The sequence below is a fragment of the Phascolarctos cinereus genome, unplaced genomic scaffold (assembly GCF_003287225.1).
Source record: "Phascolarctos cinereus isolate Bilbo 61053 unplaced genomic scaffold, phaCin_HiC Scaffold_4;HRSCAF=312, whole genome shotgun sequence".
Taxonomy (NCBI): domain Eukaryota; kingdom Metazoa; phylum Chordata; class Mammalia; order Diprotodontia; family Phascolarctidae; genus Phascolarctos; species Phascolarctos cinereus.
Genome location: NW_027555847.1, coordinates 724094822 through 724117662, shown reverse-complemented (window position 1 = coordinate 724117662; position 22841 = coordinate 724094822). Strand labels below are relative to the sequence as shown.

At 44.6% G+C, this 22841-nt stretch overlaps 2 protein-coding genes across 2 annotated transcripts in view; both read right to left on the bottom strand.

Annotated features, from left to right (window-relative positions):
• Nucleotides 1-702: 702 nt before the first annotated feature.
• The window catches only part of LOC110215199 (uncharacterized), a 61050-nt gene continuing 38911 nt past the window's right edge, over nt 703-22841 (bottom strand). Inside the window, 2 exon segments of the mRNA XM_078154477.1 lie at nt 703-6136; nt 6139-7229. Of these exon segments, the coding sequence (XP_078010603.1) occupies nt 5799-6136; nt 6139-7229 (1429 nt within the window). The 3' untranslated portion in view covers nt 703-5798.
• Nucleotides 8751-13961, bottom strand: LOC110215198 (zinc finger protein 69 homolog B-like). The gene is made up of 4 exons (XM_020996465.2): nt 13097-13961; nt 10636-10762; nt 10010-10105; nt 8751-8895 (listed from the first exon to the last, which is right to left on the bottom strand). Exons 1-4 carry the CDS (start codon nt 13331-13333, stop codon nt 8810-8812), a joined length of 546 nt encoding a protein of 181 aa, XP_020852124.1. The 5' UTR covers nt 13334-13961; the 3' UTR covers nt 8751-8809.

Sequence of the window (22841 nt, the reverse complement as noted above, 5' to 3'; positions counted from 1 at the left end):
TGCTAAGCACTTAAAAAAATCTCATTTTAGCCTGACAGCACCCCTGAAAGACAGGTACTATTAGGAGCTCCCTTTTATTATTCCCATTTTACAGCTGAGGAAACTGAGGCAGAGGCTAAGTGACTTGCCCAGGGTCACACAGCGAGTGTGGCCTCAAAGCTGAACTCAGATCTCCCCAACCCCAAGCCCAGTGCTCTCGCCACTGCACCACCAGACGCCCCTGTACAAGTCGTGGCTGCAGGTAACCTGTCATTTGTTCTCCAAGAGGACCATGACATCAGGCAGATGACACGACTTGCAACTGACTTTGATCTGAGGGAGGCAGCGCTGTGCAAGGTCACCAGCCTCACTCGCTCCTCCAAAGCCATCCGGGTCCAGCGGCCAGATCCAGATCAGGATGACTGGAGATGGCCCAGGATGCAGTGGGAGACCCCGGACATTTGAAGCAAGGTCTTTTCAGGTTCTCACTTTGAGTGAGGCAACGCCCATTCGGTGAACAGGCCTCTTTAAGAAGTGAGTTAAGGGATGGCTTTTAATTAATAGATAGATAGACAGACAGACAGACAGATAGATAGATAGATAAATAAGTAAATATGGGGAGGGGAAGATCCTTAGGGTTGCTGGGCAAAAAAGAAACAGTTACTATTTACATTCACTCTGTGTGGGATGGTGACCACCCAAATCAAGAGTTTGGAGTCTGAATCAGAGATCAGAAAAGGTCTTTATTCTTTCTCATGAGAAAGGGCACAGCCTCTATCGCTCAAGCAGTGGCCTGCTGGCTGTGAAAAGCAAAGTTTTATAGTCCTAACGTGCCCCCTCCCACTCTCTTACCTCTTTCCCCCACTGGCTGGGTACTCAAGGCGGACAATCTAAACGTGGCAACTAATACCCAACAGAAGCAAACATACCCATATTTGGGAGCTTAGATGCATGCATGTACCAGGAAGCAAAAGTGACCAGGAGTAGCCTGTGCTGACATGGATTTGGAGGAAGGGAAGCTTAAGTCAGGGCTTTCTAGAAGAATGAAACTTAGGCCTGAGGAAACTGCACTTCAGGCCATCTCTCACAACTGTGAGCCAGAAGGGCCCCAAAAGTAACCATTAAGTGGTGCTTGGGCAGGGACTTATTGCTGTCCAATTCATGAGATCCAGACTGAATAAGGTTTAAGACTCGGTCTTTGAGAAAGAAATCTAACCAGTAAACCCCAAAGTAACTAGGCAGCTTTTGGCCATCAAAAGTTACCTTCCTTTGGGCAGAACACCCTCAGGTAACGGAGAGGACAGGAGAGGAGAGGGGAGGGGAGGGGACTAATCAGTCAATTTCAAGTCACATCATCAATTCCCCGATGTCACGGTCCTCTTCAAGAACAAAAGTCAAACCACAGCCTGTAAGCAGTCCAAGCTGCCTGAATGGAGACCCAGCTGGCCACTTCCAGTTGGAAAACTCAGCTCGTCCTCCTCTCCCCTCTCCCTTACCTGAGGGTGTTCTGCCCAAAGGAAGGTAACTACGGCCAAGCACAAAGTACAAGCTGACCTCCTTTCTAAGGATGAAGGTAAAAGAATGGAGCTCTACTATCCGTAATCAGAGACAACTACTGGGGACGAGTACTTCAGGTGGAAACGGAATGCAGCCAAGGGAGGGAGGGGAATTCTAGTCCGTGTCAGCAGGTTGTGGCTTGGGGGAGCAAGAAGCACCACCAAATGGCTGGGGCAGACAGGTGGGAAGCTTTAGCCATCCGACACAAATCGTGCGACGTGGTCTATAACAGGCCAGAGTTTACAGGCAGGCTGCGGTGGCGGTTCTGGTCCAAGACTGGGACAAAAGGAGAGCCCGGAAGGTCATCAACAGTTAACAATAGATTTACTTAGCCACAGGAAGGGAAGAGCATTCAGAGCAGGGGAAAATTATTCTTCAAGGTTACAGCTTTGGGCACAGGTCTCCTCTGTGGGTGTAGTCAGAATCCTGGGGGAAGACTGATAGCTCCAAGTGTCCTGGACGGTTTTTGCACAAAGGTGACTTCAAAGTTCTATCAACAGCCAAAGCCTTAGTCCTCTGAGAGAACTGAATTGAGGGCGGTGTCAATAACTTGGAAGGAAGAGCTGGCCTAATCTGCCTGGGACAGTCTTCGGATACTGTTCTCACCACATGCCCACGTCACTCTTGTACAATGTTTTTATTGTTTCTGTGGTTTGGTCTTTGACCTGCTCAATACTTGTCATTAAGTTCCATTTAAGTCTATACCCTTTGTTCATATTTTAACTTGTCAGTTATAATTTTTAATTGTGTCATGATCTGAGACAAACATGGATAGAGAGACAGTCTTAGAGTTAAGACCTGGATTCAAGTCCTACATCTGACACACTAGCTGAGTGACTCTGAGCAAATGTTAAATTCTGCCTCAAGCCACTACAAACTACAGCTGAGTTCCCAATCTGCTTTAGTGGAGGGAGTTTACACACTAAGGAATTCTCTGAGGAAATCACAAGTCCAAATAAGAAAGATTTAAAAAGTATTTAACATTTCTACTTTTGATTGAGTTCTTTATGCATTAGAACATGAACAATTTTTTGCCTTATCAGAAGTGATGATTGCAACTCCCGCTGTTTACAATTCATTTGAGGCAAACCAGATTTAAGCATTATTTGTATATATAAATCTCTGTTTTAGTTGTTATTTTTAAGCAATATAGTGTTGTCTTCTTATGTATCCTGCAACTTGCTTCATTTTTCAGGTTGAATTCAGACCATTACCATTCACAGTTTTAACTGGTGGTTTTCCACCCATAAAATCCTGTTGCATTATTGTTGGGAAAAATCAACACAACACTAACACACAGCCTACAATGACAGTGATAATTCAATCTTAACCTCGTGAACGAGCACAAAGATACTCACCTTCATTACACAGAGTATGAGGATTCAACTTTTAACTGTTATCTTTTAAAAATCCATGCTTTTTGGTGTAGGGGACAGAAGACCAGCCTTGGAGGACTTGGCTTCCACTCTTGCCTCTGATACATACTGGTTGTGCAAACATGAGCAAGTCAGCTATGCATTCAGCATCCCAAGCAACTCTCTAAGATTACTATTACAAAAGAACTACCACTGCATGAGCAAGAGTTTCAACAGGCATCTCCTACACCCATACAGCAAAAAGCACTCTGCTGAAAGGTGACAGGGGAACCTGAGATTTGTTCCTCCTTAACCAAGGTTACTGGAGGTCAGGGAATAATGTAGATGAACCCTAGATTTATCTAAGTATGTGCCTGGTCCACTTAGCTCCTGCTAGCAGCAGTGAGGAATAAGCTTGCAACATAAACCATACATAAAATTTCTTCCTTTAAAATACAGCACTTCACATTCAGTATTCTCTACCATTCTACCATTCTTTCGTCCACATGCACGGCTCCTCCCTCACCCCTTCCAAAGGTAACTCAATGATGCAGGATACCCTGCTTCCACCATTTCTCATTATTAGAATAGCTCTGGCACACACCTGCATATTCTGGGATTTGCCCCAGTCTACTTTTAACAATACAACTTCTGCTATTCTAGTCAGGAGTACCATACTTGTGAATAGTTTCCTCAGTTCAGGCACTGATCATCCTAACTGCTCCCTACTTTTGTGACCAGTTGGACTCCCGGGGAAAAGAACCCTGCCTGTTGATAACCATTGAGTCTGGTCTGAAGTTTCACTTCAAGGACTACCAGTCCATTATCTGTATTTTCTGAGATAAAATACTTCTGACAGAAATTTTAGAATGGCAAAACTTGGAGAAAACAACAAAATACACCCACTTTCCTCCCCTTGGTAGAGAGGGGGAGGGGTTGCAGGTGAAGAACGTTGAACACACTCTCAGAAGCGTTCATTTTTGCTCGTCCTTTGTTATGAGGGTTCGATGTGTGGTGTGTGTAGAGAAATTAGTGCAAAAAGGACATCACTAAAACAAACTCTGTGTGTGCATGGCTGAGGTTGGGAAGGTTTGGGTTATGACTCTATGAGATCACTCAGCTGCTGTCCAAGCCCCTTTCCTGATTTCTTCCTCAATCCTGGCCCCTTAGACAAGTATATACCTTGGTTACCTTAACTATGGGAGAGTCTCAACAGAAAGTATGGAATACGAGAGCCAGATGCCGGAACTTGGGAAACTTTTACCTCAAGGGAATGGGGAACTGAATGAATGAAACAGCATTTATTAAATGCCAAGTGCCATACTATGCACTGGGAAGATAACTCAGAAAACAAGAGACACTGCCCTCAACAAGCTTACATTCCAGTGGGATACTGAGAAAGCACATATAGTGGGGCAGTGGCCACAAAGGGGCACCTTGGTTACAGCAGAGCTCAATGGTGCCAGAGGGGAGCACACTGGCCCTTGGAGGCCAGAACAATGCCAGAGCAGATTCGATCATGGTTCCAGAACTGGTAGAGAGGATTCATGTTGGGGGCAGGAAGGAGGAGTCTGGAAAGAAAGGAGGGAAGCAGAGGAAAAGAAAGGGAGAAAATGAGAAACAGATCTACTTCTCCACTCAGCTCAGAAGATGGAAGCAGCATCTCCACGTGCCCATTGACCTTGCAAGTAAACAAGGAAGAGGGGAAGTCACTGAGTTCTTGCTCCCTCAGCAGACAGCAGGGAGTAGACATGAAATAAGGCCAAAGAGAAAAACTACAGCAGCCCTACCTATTGCTTTTAGTCAAACTAGGTCACACACTTCTAGCCACCTGCTCTAATGCTAAGGCCCAAAGCTGTAACTCAATGCCACACCTCCCTCTCTGCATTTGCAACCTCCTGCTGGTAGCTCTGCCAGGAGGTAACACAAGTGAAAGCACAGCCTGACACAGAAGTCAGCCTCTATCAGTCCAGTCCCCGGGATCTCTCGGGGACACCCAGCCACACACATCCCAACATTCCTATGCCGGCAGGAGACAAGTGGGAGAGGGGTGAACTATTCTACTGCTTCCTCCCATTCAAACAGCTAGAAATAATCAATTGTTAACCAAGGAAGGCAGAGCTAGGACATCCTGCAATGAGACAAAAACATGTCTATTAGCAGCTGACAAGGAGCCAGTGGAAAGACTGAAGATGCTTCAGAGGGAATTATTTCTAGAATAAGGTCTAGAACATGAGGGAGAAATTTAAGCAAGGGCATAGGCAAAGAAGCCTTACCAAAGAGAAGGGGCTGTGTGGTACCATGGGCTGTCAGAGGACCTGGAGTTGAAACCTCTTACCACTTATTATGTGACCTTGAAAAAGTCATATAACCTTCTGGGCCCGTGTCCTCAATCTTATAAAAAGAGAGGGCTGAATCATGTGATTCCTGTGATCCCTTCCTACCTATATTTAGGAATCTAAAACAGCTTTCTATGTGATAAAAAGGGGGAAAAAAAACAGACAGTGATTCTGAATTTATAGAGAAATTGAGAGAGAATTTGTGGGATTTACCAAAATTTTTAAGAAAATAGCTTGCCACCTGAAATAAACATGGGAATGGAGAAGAGAAGTGCTTGAGGACTTGAGCAGACAAAACCACTATAGAACAACCACTATGGAAAATTTGAGATCTCTCTCTGAGGTTTCCTTTTCCTTAGCGCTCTACTAATTTTAGCTAAGTGTGTGCAATGCTTAAAATCTGACATCCATGATCTTCAGAAGATTTTACATTATTAAGGCTTCTCTCCAGTATTACATGATGTCAAATTCCTACATTCCTTATACATTCAAAAGATTTCTAGTGTAAACAAAAAACTATACTCCTAAGAGAAGGCTTTCCCCATCCCGTTCATTATTCATCAAACTCTCAAGTGTGAACTTTCTGGTGTTTAGTAAGATGTGACCTCTGGCTAAAAGACTTTTCACATTTATTACATTCATAAGGCTTCTCTCCATTGTGAACCCTCTGATGTCTAGTAAGGTGAGTCCTCCGAATGAAGGATTTCCCGCATTCATTACATTCATAAGGTTTTTCTCCTGTGTGAACTCTCTGATGCACAGTAAGAGCTGTGTTCAAGCAGAAAGCCTTCCCACATTCATTACATTCATAAGGTTTCTCACCAGTGTGAACTCTCTGGTGTAGGTGAAGACCTGAGCTCTGGCAAAAAGCCTTCCCACATTGACTACACTGATAAGGTTTCTCTCCGTGTGAATTCTCCGGTGTAGATTGAGAGCTGAGCTCTGACAAAAAGCCTTCCCACATTCACCACACTGATAAGGTTTCTCTCCAGTGTGAACTCTCTGGTGCACACTAAGATGTGTCTTTCGGAGGAAAGACTTGCCACATTCTACACACACATAAGGTTTTTCTCCAGAATGAATCTGCTGGTGTCGGTTAAGTTCTTTTTTCTCGAAGAAGGCTTTCCTACATTCTGTGCATTCATAAGGTTTCTCTCCAGTGTGAATTCTCTGGTGTCTAACAAGTTCCTTTATCTGAAAGAACGCCCTCCTACATTGTGTGCATTGATGAGGTCTGTCTCCCTTGTGGATTCGCTGATGTTGGGTAAGGTGTGTGTTCCTGTTAAAGGCCTTCCCACATTCTTTACACAGGTAAGGCTTCTCTCCAGTGTGAACGCGTTGATGCTGAGTAAGGTCTGTCCTCCGGTAGAAAGCCTTCCCACACTCATTACATTCATAAGGTTTCTCTCCAGTGTGAATCCTTTGATGTCGAGTGAGTTCTTTTTTCTGAAAGAAGGCCTTCCCACATTCATTACACTGAAAAGGTTTCTCTCCAGTGTGAACTCTCAGGTGTCGAGTAAGATATGTTCTCCAAGTAAAAGACTTCCCACATTCCTTACATTCATAAGGCTTCTCTCCAGAATGAACTCTCTGATGCCCAATTAGAACTGTACTGTGTCGAAACATCTTGCCACACTGATTACATGTATAAGGTTTATCTCCAGTATGAACATTCTGATGTTGAGTAAGGTCTCTCTTCTGAAAGAAAGCCTTCCCACATTCATTACACTCATAAGGTTTCTCTCCTGTATGAATCTTTTGATGTCGAGTAAGTTCTTTGGTCTGGCAGAAAGCCTTACCACATTCATTACACTGATAAGGTTTCTCTGTAATATGAATGCTCTGATGGCGTGTAAGATTTGTCCTCCGGCTAAAGAATTTCCCACATTCACTACATCCATAAGGTTTCTCTCCAGTATGAATTCTCCTATGCTGAGTTAGATGCGTCTTCCGGCTGAAGGCCTTGCCACATTCACTACATCCGTGAGATTTTTCCTCACTGCTCTGTTTCCTCTCTAACTGGGAACCACATTCCCAGGTTTGTCTCAACTCGGAGGCACAAGTACCATCCCTTACGAGGTTTTCCTGGAATAACTCATCCAAAGAAATGTCCAGCTTTGGGACTGACTGTTTGATTTCAGGCCTTCTCTCCCAGCCTGAAAGAGAGAAAAGTGTAAATATTCCATTTCTTCCTGCATTACACTTGGTCCTATCTTCTACGTCCTCCATCAGTAAAGACCACCAAACAATAAAATACACAATATATGATGCAGCATTATTTTTGTGTATCATGAAAAGCTTTTACACTGATGCTTAAACCAACACTCACAGGAAAGTCAAAGACAGAAAGGACATTTCATCATTTCTCAAAATAAGCACACCAGCATTGTTCTGACGGAAGACAATCAGTAGGTTCTACCGGGGAATGGCTGAAGTACATTCCTATAAAAGGATCTGACTTCATGTAAAAGATGACAAACATGAAGAATTCAGAGAAGTATGTGAACCGTTTGAGCAGGTCTGCACAACTTACAGCCCTCAGGCCGCTTGCAGCACACCAAAAGATGCCACGCACCCTGAAAAATGTAGAAGAAAACATCCCTTGTCTGCAGAGGAAATCCTGTAAGTGCCCCAAGGGCCATAAGCACAAGCTGTGCAGGCCTGTGTTAGAGGGAGTAAGGAGAACAAAACACACAGTAACTACAAAAATGCAACCTAACGTGCAATTTGAATGGCCAACGACAGCCCCAGAGAAGAGCTGAGCACATGCACCTCCCTCCCTGTACTGAAGAGGTGGGAGATTCCAGGTGTGGAATAGTATATACATATATGATACCAAAGGGTAAGAATGTTAGTTGTGAACTGCTCTTTTTCCTTTTTGTTTTCATCTTATAAGGGAAAGCTTGTTTGGTAGAGAAGTGGGAAGAGGTTTATTCAGAAACAAATATGAAGTAAAAATAAAATGGATCAATAAAAATAAGACGATTGTTTTCCTTGAAGGATGTAATGGAGAGGAGGTCTTTTTTTAGTTAGAAAACTCATAAACATACATTTATTCAGGAAATACAATTATTAAAGAGTTGGCTACTTGTCAGACATGTTGTGGTGAGGTCTCCTCTCCCACATGCATTAGAATAGATGGCTGCTGAAGTCCCTGCCAACTCTGAAATTCTGTGAGTAGCAGAGCAAGCAGAAGAGGGAGACTAATGCTTGTCAAAAGGGCTCGCTACTACTGTGGGGGAGACCCAGAGCAAAGACCAAGCTGAGGAGGGATTTTCTATAAACAGTGAAACACTCTAGATGCTCATTTTTTCACATGTGCTCATGTCATCAAGTCCCAGAATACTAGAGAGACTCCTGGATAAGATCCTTAATCATTTCAGAGTTTGGCCTACCTACCCATGCAGGGCAGACCAGGTGGATGAAGAACGCCTATCATCCACACCCTAACACGCAGTTAGATGGACGAGCTACAGATGTTATCCAACAATACAGCTTTAAAGCTTAAAACTACAGTAAGTCTTTTGGGACCTTACATATTTATTCATATCTTGGAGGGATGGACACAGCAAAAGGATATTAAGTTGGGCCAATAACTGAAAAGGAGAAAAGGCTGAAAAGACTTTGGGAAACGAAAAATTCTCTTAATGTCCTCAAACTTCTCCCTGAAACAAAGGTTCATATCTTAGATTCAAATATTCTCACAGTGTTGTTGATGGCACATACAAGAAGAATAATTTCACATGTAAAATATGTAAAGTCAATATCTCAAAGACCTATTATTTCATTAAGTGTGGAAACTACTTTCCTCCACCAATACTGGCTGCAACCCATCTATAATTTAAGAATATTGGTTGCCTAAGGCTGAGAAAGAAAAATTGATAAGGCCCACAGTCACATAGTTAGTAACTGTCAGGGGTCAGATATATGGTATTATTAAATGCATAAGGAAATATTAAAAATTTACAAGAACTGCCAGTCTACAATGGATAAATGGTCAAAGAATATGAACAGAAAATTTCAAAAGGGGAAAGACAAACTTAAAAGTCAACTGAAAAACTGCTCGACTTTACTTTTAATCAGAGGCACGAATTAGAACAACTCTGAGGATCCTTATGCCCAATATATTGGCAGAGAAAATTAGAAGCAACAAAACTCAATGCCAGGGTTGTAGAAACTGGTACACTCATTCATTTATGGTAGAATTTAAAACTTGTAGAAATTGTAAGGTGAGTACTCTGGCAATATGCAGTGAAAGTGACAAAATAATAAGTGTTCGGTATATAACTTGTTTTTTTGAGCTAGCTACATAAAGATTCTCATGACTGCAGGGATGGAGGAGATGCAGCATCAGGAATTTCCTATCAAATGATATCACTGAACTGGAACAAAACCAACACAAAGTGTTGGGAACTGAAAGAAATGTCCAAGTAGGGAATGGTTAAGTAATGTCGGGCAAATTGTTACCATAAATGCTAGTCCACACTCCTTAAGCTGACTGGTTGGAGAACACAAAGAGATGTGGACGAGCCTTTATGAAATAATGCAAAGCAAGAGAGATGCAACAGGGACTCCTGGTAGTACAAACGCACAATGGATACACAACAGGAAAACAGCGAGAAGGAACGGGGCTCTAGGAAGGCTCTCCGGCCGGAGGTCAGCTCTTCCCCACATTCCTGGGGAGGGAATCACGGGCAATTTCCTGGATCCACATTTTAAACGTGCTTCCTGTTAACAACCGGTCGTGATGTTGTACGTTATGGTCACTCACTCACTTACCTGGACAGGTGCTTCTTAAGACATCTCCCTCTGGCATCCACAGTTTCCCTCCTCGTTCTAACTGATCTATCACATCTGGTTTGGAAATGACGAGTCCTATTTATTGGAAACAGAAAAGTGCCGGGTTCAGATAACTATCTCAGAATTCAATCCAGCCCAACAAACATTTATTAAGCACCTCCTATGTCCTTTCTCTCTCTCTTGGGAAAAGTGAGCATGCCAGGAAGGCCCACAGGGTACGACAAAGGATTGCTGGAAGATGCTCCCTTCCTGTTACCTGGAAGCATGGGGAAGGAGGTCACAGACCAGATTTGTATCATGCTAACAGAACACACATCGTTCATGTCTTCAGAGAACTCCCCGGGGGAGAAACTTTGACCTGAGGGAACAGAGTAAAGGGAGGTACAACCTCAAGGGTCATACAACCAACCACTTGATGGCTGTATAAAACAAAGGCCTCTTCCCTGGCAACAGGCGAAAACCCTGGCGTTTGGCCAAAAGGATTAATAACTGTTAGGCAAGATGTGAAGTAAAGGACACTCCAGAAAGCCCAGAACATGTACTAAGGAAGAAAGCAAAGCCCTTCCAACAGGCAGATTCGGAGGCAGAGGGGACACCGCGCTTACCCAGGCAGACCAGGTTCCTGTAGTTCTCCAGCATCACGTCCCTGTACAGCTCCTTCTGGGCAGGGCGCAGGTGTCCCCACTCCTCCGGGGTGAAGACCACAGCCACATCTCTGAACGTTAACAATTCCTGAAACATTGGACACATTTGTGGGTCCTCAAGGACTATCCTAGGGAAGAAAGATGTGGTTGTCCAGGAACTGATAGGAGAGGTTCTCAATGTGCAAACTTCAATGTGTTCCAAGTCAAATACTTACTGAGCACCTACGATGTACCTAAGTTTGAACTAGACTGTCAATCACGCGTCATTTATTCACTTGCTCATTCAGTAAGCATTCTGAATGCTGGTCTGGCCTGAGTGCCAGGCACGGGGCTACACACTGGGGATGTAAAGACAGAAACAAGTCAAAAGCTGTCTGCAAGCAGCCTCATCATCCTGGAGGAGAAGGGGATGCCTGCACCCTAAATACTGACAGAAATGAAAACTCAAAAAACTCAGTAATTTCAGAGGGGAAAGCACGAGTACCTGGCAAATCTGCAGAGGAAGCTACATGCACGTGGAGGAGGGAAAGCCTGAACTGAGTCTTGAAGAAAGAGTGTAAGAGGTGGAGATGATGAGGAAGGGCATTACACTCTGGAATTCTTGCGGGAACATTCTGGTTGGAACACAGACCATCAAAGGAAGCTATGCAGAAGCAGCATCAAAGCTGCTAGTAGAGAGATTGTACTTTGTGGATTACAAAGTCCTTTCTTCACAACAGCCTCACCAAACACGGGCATGGGCGCTCATCATCCCAACGAGCAGCTGAGAGGCCCTCTAGCCTAACCTGACCAAAATCCTCTCCTGGGACTTCTTCAAGATACGGTCCTCCAGTCCCTGGCTGAGCGGGTGCTTGGAGAGGACTGCCAACACCTCCCAAGTGCCCACTGAACTTCTGGAGGGCCCTGTCAGGATGTTTATCTTGATTTTAACCAACTGACATCTTTCACCTGCCTCTCCACAGCTTCCTGCCAACGTTCTTAGCCTCTCACTCTGCAGCCCGGGAGAACAAGGTTCATCCTTCCATGTGACAGCCCTTCACATAGGGGACCAGCTGTTCGCCTATCATGCCCTCCACCAAAGGCTTCTCTATCTTTCCTAAAACAGAACACCCTCAAACAAAGGTTCTTAGCCGTGTTTTGTGTCCTGGACCTCTCCTACTTTGAATCATCTACAGTGAAGCCTATGGACCTCTATTTTCAAAATGTTTTAAATACATAAAGAAAAATACATAAGACTACAAAGGAGACCAAGTGTATTGAAACAGTTATCAAAATATATTTTTAGCTGACCTTTTTTTTTTTTGGCTAAGCAATGGGGTTAAGTGACTTGCCCAGGGTCACACAGCTAGTAAGTGTCATGTGTCTGAGGCCAGATTTGAACTCAGGTCCTCCTGCCTCCAAGGCCAGTGCACTATCCACTACGCCACTTAGCTGCCCCCAAAATATATTTTGAAAAAAATCACAGACCCCAGGTTAAGGACCCCTGCCCTAAAACACAGTTGATCAGAATGAAAAAATATCTTAGATGTGACATGACCAAGACAAAGCATAAACACACGACCTTTGCCATTCTAGACACTACGTCTCTTAGTACCAGAATTAGCTTTTATTTGACCATGTCACATCGCTGACTTTTACTAAATCAAAGTCAATCATTCAATGCGCATTTATTAAGCACCTCGTATGAGCCAGGCACTATGCTAACCACTGGGGAAATGAAGAGAAGCAAAATACAATCCATGACCTTGAAAAGCTCACGATCGATTAGGAGAGAAAACATGAAAACAACTGTGTACAACCAAGATATAAAGTGTGTCTGTGGAGAGATATACCCATACATGCATATATATGTGTGTATACATATATATGTGCGTGTGTGTGTGTGTGTCTACACACACACACATATACATGCATAGATGGATCTAGGAAGAATAAATAGGAAATAATTAATAGAGGGAAGGTACTTGAATACGGCCGACTGGGAAAGGGTCTCCAGTAGAAGGTAGGAATTTAGTTGGGACTTAAAGGAAATGAGGGAACCTAGTGGCAGAGTTGAGGGACAGCGTTCCAGGCATGGGGACAGTGAGAGAAAACGCCAGGAACAAAGCGATGGTAGTTGAAATAAACGTTTACTGACTGACTGATGAAATCTTGGCTTAAAAAGGACCCAAGTCCTTTCACACTTGCATGTGCCTCCCAAGATTTAAAACTCCTCCATAACAGAGGCTCCCTTTTCCCTTCGGATCCCTGCCCCGGCACCGAGCCTGGCTCACGGTAGGGGCAGAACACTGGCTACGCATGGACTGACTCGTCCTGTCCAAATCCACGTAAACGATGCCGCGAAGGCCCCGGGGTCCCGTACGCAGTCAATTCCTCCCAGGACACCAGGGAATGACGTTCCAAGGAGGCTCCTCCCACTCACCTGGCGGGCGCTGGCTGTCAGGAGTCCAGAGGCCATTTCTGCCTCCTCAGAGCTCCCAGCAGCCGGGGAGGGGCGACAGCGCTGGGGATGAGAAGGGGACAGAGAGGAACTTCGATGCCCCTCGGTTCTGAGACCCAACCCATCTCTGCGGCTCCCCCCGCATCGAGTCCAGAGGGGACTCTGGGGGGGCGTCACTCGGGCTTCGGAGAGAGGGGCTCTGGGGTCCAAGGGGGCCATGGGGAAGGGGCTGGGGGGCCCAGAGAGGAGGGGGGAGATGCAGGGTCCGGGAAGGCGGGGCCCCGGGGCAGGAGCCAAAGGGGAGGTGAGGTCCCAAGGGGGAGGGGCTCCAGGGTCTAGGCGGCAGGAATCAGGAGCTGCTGACGTGAAGGGGACACGGGCTGGGGGCCGTTCCCAGGGCGCTGGAGCTCCCCTCGAGGATCTTACATGCTTCCACACCACGGGCGGCGTCTTCGGGGGCCGCCCCCTTTGGGGTAACCCTCTCTGGGGCTCCCACAGCAAGATCCGAAGCAAGTGCACAGCTCAAGAGTGGCAACTTCCGGTTCCGGTAAAAAGCGCGCGAAGGGAATCACGTGGGACGCGAAGTCCTGCCCCGCAAGGCCTTTTGGGAAGCGTAGTTCGGGCTCCAGGAGTGACTCTTACGCATGCTCCGCAGCCACCCGCCTCGGCCCAGGCGACAAATCCGCTTCAACAAAATAAGCCGATCACGTCAGGGGCAGAGGATCTGGGGAGCGAGAGGGGACCGGGCAGCCTGGACATCCCCCGCATCCTCGCGACTCAGAAAGATGGGGATGCATTGTCCAGAGGGGCTCTCTAGGGCCCTAAGCCAGGATGGGCAGGGGCTCTGTGGAGCATGCGCGGAACCTGCCCCTGGCCTCTGAACAGTTTCACAGCTCTAGCGCCCATTGGCCAGGATGCGGGGGCGGGTCTCATCTGTGACCCAATCAGAGGTGAGGCTGCTGCCCAGCCCATCTCCCAGCCTTGTCTTCCCTGGTCTTCTGGGTCCTGATCTCCCTCTTCTGAATGCCAGGGTCTTACCCCACCCCCCCACCCCCATCCCGGGCTCACAGTGACATGTCCGGCAGAGGCAGGGTTTGAACCCAGCCAGTAGTCTTGACTTTTGTCTTCCTGATGTACTGAAGCAACAGTGGGATTGGGCAGCCCCGGGGTGTCTGAGCAGCCTTTTAAGGACCACACTACACTGTTCACCTCCTGGTGTGAGAAAGAGGCTAGAAAAGTTGTCTCTAAACTGTCTGCTTCACCCAACCCTGGCTGCTTACCTCGGCAAGTGAGTCTCCTACCCTGTGGTCGAAACACACACAAAAACATGCAAAGACGATTCCATTCACCATTGGCACATGGAATGTGTGCACACTTACAGATCACACAAAATCCGGCAGACCTGAAAGACAAACAGCTCTTGTTGCAAGAGAACTCGGCAGGTATCACATCCAAAGAGCAGCCCTGAGTGAAACAAGGCCGGCAAATGAAGGCCAGCTTACCGAAGTTGGAGCTGGGTACATGTTTTTCTGGCGGGGCCATGGTGATGGGGAGTGCTGTGAAGCTGGCAAGATTTGCAGTCAAAACTAATCTAGTCAACAAGCTTGTATGCCTCCCAAAAGGAATGAATGACAGGCTCATGATAATGTGATTGCTGCTTGCAGGAAAGCTCCATACCACCATCTTCATGAAGTGCCTATACTCTCACTATGATGAACCCTGATGAGGTTGAAGAAAAATTTTATGGAGACCTGGAGACCCTCCTCATCAATGTGCTTAAAGAGGACATTCTTATGATTCTGGGTGACTTTAATGCTAGAAGAGGCTCAGACTATCAGACGCGGCAGGGAGTCCTTGGAAGGAAGGAGTTGGAAACAAATAGTCACTTACTAATGAAGACGTGCATCTCGTGACCATCTCATCACCAGCACTGTCATCCCTAAATGCGATAAAACTGTGTGGAGGCACCCTTTTGGCTTTTCATAGACTATGTCATTGTAAGGAGAAGAGACAGGATGTGAGATTGAGTAAGGTAATGTGTGGCACAGAGTGCTAGACCAATCATAGACTTATCCTCCCCAAGCTGAACCTCCGCATTCAACAGAAGTGGTGGCTCCACAGAAAGACAACTACCAGAAGACTGAATGTTAGCAGATTAGAATGCTTCTCCAGGTGAGAACACTTTGTTGCCTTCTTGGAGGGAAAACTGAGCCGACACACAGTCGGCAACAGCAGATTAGAAAAGAGTGGGCGGCTTTTGGAGAATTGGTATACAAAAGAAATGTGAGATGCACGAGTTTAGAGGCATCTCTATTCCAAACGTTCATACAGACTATTTGTGCCTGACTTGTGGAAAAGCCTTCTGAGTTCATATTGACCTGGTCAGCTACAGTCAGACAGACCCTGGAAATGTCCCATAGCTCAAGGATATGACGTCTGGGAGGCACCTGCACCCTTGTGGGGGAGAGGCAAAGAAGGATCTCTGGGCAAAGGATCACAAAAAAGGGGAACAGACCCAAGCCCAACTTTGTTCAGATCAAACACTAGGTATATTCCCAGGCCTAAGTGAAATGTACTATCCTGAGGGAGTTAAAATGGCTTCCAGACTAGATCCACTTCCATGACAACCCACCCCCTGATTGATAGGCAGGTCACAGAATCCTTCAGACCGGCATGATCTGTGGCCAGACAAATGATGGGGTTTAATAAATGACTGACATACTTCTAGGGCTGTGTCCCAAAGAGATCATAAAAATGGGAAAGGACGTACATGTACAGAATTATTTATAGCAGCTCTTTCTGTGGTGGCAAAGAATTGGAAATGGAGGGGATGCCCATCAATTGGGGAATGGCTGAACAAGTTGTAGTATATGAATGTAATGGAATACTATTGAGCTATAAGAAATATGAGCAGACAGACTTCAGAAAAACCTGGAAAGACTTGTATGGACTGATGCTCAGTGAAGTGAGCAGAGCTAGGAGAATGTTGTACACAGTAATGGCCATGTTGTGTGATGACTGACTTTGACAGACAGCCCTTCTCAGCAATGCAAGGATCTAAGACATCTCCAAAAGTCTCAAGATAGAAAATGCTATCCACATCCAGAAAAAGAACTATGGAGTCTGAGTGCAGATCAAAGCATACTTTATACTATTTTTTTCTCCTGTTTTGTTTTGTTTCCTCTTTCCGGTGGTTCCTCCTATTGGTTCTAATTCTTCCTTGCAACATGACTAATGTGAAAATATGTTTAATAGGAATGTATATGTAGAGCCTATATCATACTGTGCGCCATCTTGGGGAGGGCGGAGGAGGAGGGGAGAAAAATTTAAAACTCAAAAGTGTATGGAAGTGATTGTTGAAAACTCAAAATAAATTTATGTAAAAGTAAATAAATAAATACACACAATCTGAGAGTGGTGGTCCATGCCTGTACTCTCTGCTGCCAGGAAGTCTGGGGTTGAAGGATCTCTTGAGCTTGGGAATTCTGAGAGAGGGTGAGCTAAGCAGCTGAGTTTGAAACTAATATAGTGAGGCCCTGGGGTTGTGGTCAGAGCGGGAAGGAGCAGCCTAACCCGAGTGGAAACGGAGCAGGTCAGAGCTCCCCTGCTGTTCAGAACGAACAGCCCCCAGGAGAGAGAGGGAGACCCAGTCTTAAACACAAACATACACACACACACACACACACATTTCAGTATAACAACAGATAGCATTTATGCAGTGCTTTAAGATTCGCAAAGGATGTATTATACTGTTTGAGCCTCACCATAAAATAGCTCTGAGGGGTAGGTGTTATTATTATCCCCATTTTACAGATAAGGAAACTGAGGCAGATAGAAGTGGTGACTTGCCCAGAGTCACACAACTACTATGTGTCCGAGGCTGGATTTGAACTCAGGTTTTTCTGACTCCAGGCCCAGCACTCATAGGCTTATACAAGAAACTAAGTGTCTGTTACATATAGTTTGAGTAAACATTATATTTAATAAAGTAACAAATTGAGTTATTTTGTGTCCCATTTGGCTTTTTCCTTCCTTCCTTCCTTCTTTCTTTTTTCACTAGTCCGCTTAGCTCCAACTAGTAGCTATGGTGAGAAAGCCTGAAGCATAAAGCGGATCTCAGCTTCTCCTGGGAGACGTGGCTGCCCTCCCACCTCCTCCCCTCCCTCTCAAGGTTCTAGGCATGGTTCCTCCCTCTCCCCTTCCCAATGTCCTTCAAACAAGGCTCTGGGATGAAGAGACAAGCTCTCGGATCTTGCCTTAGCAGATACCCGTACACCCAGGCCAGATTAAAGGATACCAACTCCTCTTTGTCCTGGTCAGCCACAAGGCATGGGGGCACGGTGCCCTCAGGTCAGGCCTGGACTGGCCTTATTGCTCCCTGGCAGTGACATGGCTTTGGGGGTTTCTGCCTGCCAAGGTCCAGTACAGCTAGCTTGAGACTCCACCTCAAGGCTTCCTATCCTGTCATCGCCTCCACTGCCTGTAAAATACTTCTGAAAAATGGTGGGGCCACACACACCAGAAACTAAGCTGAAGAGTGACGGATGACTTTGTCCGAAAAACAAACACAGAAGCCCACTTTCCTTCCCATAGAAGACAGAGGGGGCTGCGGGTACAGAACGTTGAATGCTCTATCAGAAAGTCAGTCTTCTGTAGCTGTTGGGGTAGTGAGGTTCAGTACATTGGGAGTGTATATTTGGAAATGACTGGTGTAAGAATGAAGGCATCAGGAAAAGGTAAATGTGGTTGTATGTATGGCTAAAGCTACTCAGCTTATTGTTATAACTATAAATGAGGCCACACAGCTGCTGGTCCTGTGTGTAAATGGTCACTATCATCTTCATCACCCTCAGATAAACCTCACTTATATCTGAAACGGACAAAAGAAAGTTTGAGGGGCAGCTAGGTGGCACAGTGGACAGAGCATTGGCCCTGGATTCAGGAGGACCTGAGTTCAAATCCAGCCTCAGACACATAACACCTACCAGCTGTGTGACCCTGGACAAGTCACTTAACCCCATTGCCTAGCCAAAAAAAAAAAAGTTTGGAAGGAATCACAGGCAAGCTGGGTAGTTCTGAGAAACTTGTAGGACTTATTATGTACTTTTTTTTTAAAAGCAAGTATTGTGTAATAAAAATTTGTGGTTTCTATGTGTATGAAAATGCTCTTTTTTAGTTTTTATGTTCAAAATTAAAAATAAGATTAATATGTGTGTATAACATATACACACATAAATACAGTATAAAAATAGGATAGCCAATTAGAATGGGCCAACAGAAAATAACAACGCCACAAAATAGTCCATAAGCATTTATTAATCACCTACTAAGTGCAAGGCCCTGTGCTAAGCACGGGATACAAAGAAAGGCAAAAGACAGTCCCTGCCCTCAAGGAGTTCCCAGTCCAATGGAGGAGACAAGATGCCAACAAGCACACAACAACAGTCGGCTCTAGACAGGACAGATGGAAACTAACAGAGCAAAGGCACTAGAATTAAAACGGGGCAGGGGGAAGACTCCCTGTGGAAGGGGGGATTTTAGCTGGCATTTGAAGGAAGCCAGGAGGGGGAGATGAGGAGACAGAACGTTCCAGGCATGGGGGACAGTCAGTGAAAATGCAAGAAATATTAAAATAAAATGTAAAAAATTAAAAAAGCCAGAAGAATATGGAAGGTGTGTGTTATTTTAAAAATTGACCTGAAAAATCACAGAGAAAGAACCTAAGAATCACAGGCATAGCTTGTCACATGCTGTAATCAGCTGCTCAGAAGCCAGCAGGCAAAGACTGTACTAAGGACCGGTGGAGGGGGAAGGGACGGAATTAAGGGCACAGGGACAGAATTCAGCCTTGGCAAAGGTGTGTGGGCAAGTTACCACAGAAAGGCCCTAATCCCTAGAATCGGAGGACCTGGGGCTCAGCTCTAAAATTAGGCCGTGATGCCCTTTGAGGTCATTTCTACCAAGATCTTATTACCCTCCTCCCTTGGCAGGACTGGCAAGCTTCTGCTGAGCCCCAGGGAGGCAGCCGACCGCCTCTGGCTGCCTTTGATCTCCCTGTGTGTGTCTCTCTGTGACACTCGGTGTCCATCTAACTTTCTGTGGAAGCTCTTCGTTAAACTGTCATCTCTTGTGTAAATGGGGGGGTAACAGCAACAATCCCATGATGCCTCTGCCCCCCAAATAAAGGGAATTTAGACCTTAAATCTTAACCCTCAAACCTTAACCTTTAAGTTAAATGCCATCCTGTGTCTCTAAGAAAAGAAAGAGTTTTTGGTCTCCTTCATTTCCCCCGCTGTGCTTTCTATGCTGTTAGTAATGTTTGCTTGTATTTTGTGGCCTGGTCATCTGGACAGAGTTCTATAAAAAGGATAAGAGTTTTAAGGTGAACGTTTCCAAATTTTGAAAGGATTTAGTCTTTTGTGAGAATTCCTAAATCTGGCCAGTTGAGGATGCTGAGAAAGATGGACCAGAATTTTCCCTTCTCTGTCTGCATAAATATATAGCATTGGAAATGAAAGACTAATGTTGTGCTGCAGGCAAAATCTTTTTAATGCAGATTTCCAAATTAAGAAATATCCAAGCAGGGTTTGGCTGTTGGAGGAACATTACCCCAGGGTTGTTAAAATTAGAATTTGTCAACCTTGCGTACAAATATACCCAGACCTCTCTTTCATCCCCCCAAAGCATGAGGGACTTTTCAATGGCTTCAGTGTTAAGGGGAAGGAAGGGATTTATGATGTGAAATTTGATCTCTGTGTTCAGAAACACCTCTCACATTGACATTTAACACACACACCCAACCAGATGTTTGTATGTGTGCATGAATAATGAGAGCCTTGTGAATTCTAACTGGAGACTAGAGTAATTAGGAACTTAGAATGAAGGGTCCTTCACAAACACACACACACACACACACACACACACACACACACACAAATGGGGGGAGCGGGTTACAGGCAATAAGAAGTTTACTTAAGGATGTTACTGGATATTGCATTTATTCCAAAAATACATACTTGCAATAAATCTGAATTTACAATTCCTTACTGTTTTCAGTTTAGAAATAGATAAAGGTTATTCTTAGTAAAAACAGTGTTACAAAATACAGTGTAAAAGTCTTGATTTCCAGTGCGGCTAGGTGGTGCAGTGGATACAGCTCTGGCCTTGGAGTCAGGAGGACATCAGTTCAAATCAGGCCTCAGACACTTGACATTTACTACCTGTGTGTCCCTGGGCAAGTCACCCAACCCCAACTGCCACAACAACAGAAAATCTTGATTTTTACAACACATTTCTGCACAATTCTCATTTAAAAAATTGATTTGTATATCAGTCTTGTCTAATCTACCTGGAAACTATTCAAGGTTCATATCCTGGTTGAACAGGGAAAAGGAGGAGAAAGTCAGCTTTAATGTTCAAGATGTGATATACTCCACTAAGTTCTCTGTAATTAATAATGAGAAAAGCTAGCATTGATATCATGATATCACTCTTTTTTAAAAAAATGCAAACGTTATTTTTATTTTTATTAATTTATTTTGATTTATCAACAATCACTTTCATATGCTTGAGTTTAAAATTCTCCCCCTTCCTCCCCACCACCCTCCCCAAGATGGTGCACAATCTGATATAGGCTATACATTTACATTCCTATTAAACATATTTTCACACTAGTGACGTTGTAAGTAAAAATTAAAAGCAATAGGAGGAACCATCAGAAAGAGGAAACAAAACTCCACAGAAGAGAAAAAAAAATAGCAATTCAACTTCCATAGTTCTTTCTTTGGATGTGGATAGCATTTTCCATCACGAGGCCTCTGGAGATGCCTTAGATCCTTGTATTGCTGAGAAGGGTTAAGTCTATCAATATTAGTCACTGTACAACATAGCTGTTACTGTGTACAACGATCTCCTGGTTCCACTCACTTCACTCAGCATCAGTCCATACAAGTCTTTCCACGTTTTTCTGAAGTCCCCCTGCTCATCATTCCTTATAGCACAATAGTATTCCATTACATTCACATACCACAACTTGCTCAGCCATTCCCCAATGGATGGGCATCCTCTCAATTTCCAATTCTTTGCCACCACAGAAAGAGCTGCTATGAATATTTTTGTACATGGGGGTCCTTTTCCCATTTGTATGATCTCTTTGGGATACAGCCCTAGAAGTACTATTGCTGGGTCAAAGGGTATGCACATATAATATCACTCTTTAAAAAGATTTACAAACCAATTTACAAATATTCTCATTTGATCCTCAAAAATCACCTTGGGAATGATTGATGCTATTATTATCCCCATTTTACAGATGAGAGAACTAAGGCAGAGATTAAGTGACTTGCCCAGGGTCACACAGCTGCCGTCTGAGGCAGAATTTGAACTCAGGTCTTGTCAGCTCCAAACCCTGTGCTCCATCCACTCTGCACGTTAACGTAGTAAGCTGGCTTTCCAATGGTCCCTACTGCACCTGCTCATGAATTATCTTTGATGAACCAGAATTCAATAAACAGACTCCTCAGGTAATTTCCGTGAGGACCATTCCTGGAATCAGACTTGGAACAACACCAATTACTGTCCCATGAGGAACTCGTACAAAGCAACATTCAGTGGGGGGAAGACTACATCTGTGTGGGTGTGAAAGACTGAGACTTCAGTACTGCTCTCTACGGCAGCACAAAGTTCCATCACCTAAAACCAGCCCATCACAATGCTGTCACCCCTTTCGGTTCCCCTGTGGTCACAAATGCACGACTCATCCCAATTTCTTTAAGGGCTTGTGGGCAGCTAGAATGGGTTACAGTCACATAGCTTTGGTAAGTGATGGGCAAACAGACCCCCAAACAGCTCACTCAGCATGAGTTCCTCATTCTAGGGGTCACAGATTTCAGCGAGCAGGATGACTTTGGAGAAGAAATCCTCTGTCTCCTTCTCAAAGTCAGCCTCTTGTATGCTGGAAAAGCATTTATCCAGCTATTTCACAAAGGAATTCACTTGGCAATGCTAGGGCCCAACTATGGCAGAGGAATGACAGATACTGGAACCTTAAAGAGTCTCTGCTACCCCTCTCGCTGTAGCTAGTTATAATTACCCTTTTCTTGATGATGCACTTTTTTTCCAGGCTATTGGAGTTAAGTGACTTGCCCAGGGTCACACAGATAGTAAGTGTCAAATGTCTGGTCTGAGGCCGCATTTGAACTCAGGTCCTCCTGACTTCAGGGCTGGTGCTCTATCCACTGCCCTGACTGTGCATTCTTAATGAAACACTGACCCGCTTTCTCAAAGGCATTTCCCTTTTGCTGTTTGTTGACTGTGAATGATCCTGATTTCTAATCGTCCTTTTCTTTTACCAAGTTTTGGTAGTTTCCAAAACTGTAGGTTCCTGTGTTAGGAATTTTGTTTGCCTCTCATCAAAAGAGAAGCTAATTTCTTAATGGTTATAAATCAGCAGAAATCTTGATTACACTAATTTAACTTTGAATTCACCTAAATGAAAAACAATCCAATAGTTAAAAATCTCAACTTCCACAAAGGCCGTTAACTGCCAAGATTTCATATTTCAGAGTCCAATATCATCAACATGTTCATGCTTTAATATAGTTTGAATTTAAAAGATCCTTTTATTTGTAGTATAATATAATTTCTCGATTTAAAGTTTCTATTTTTATTAAAATACAGTTTTGGCTTCATATTGTATTAACAGGAATTGCACTACTGGAAACTATCT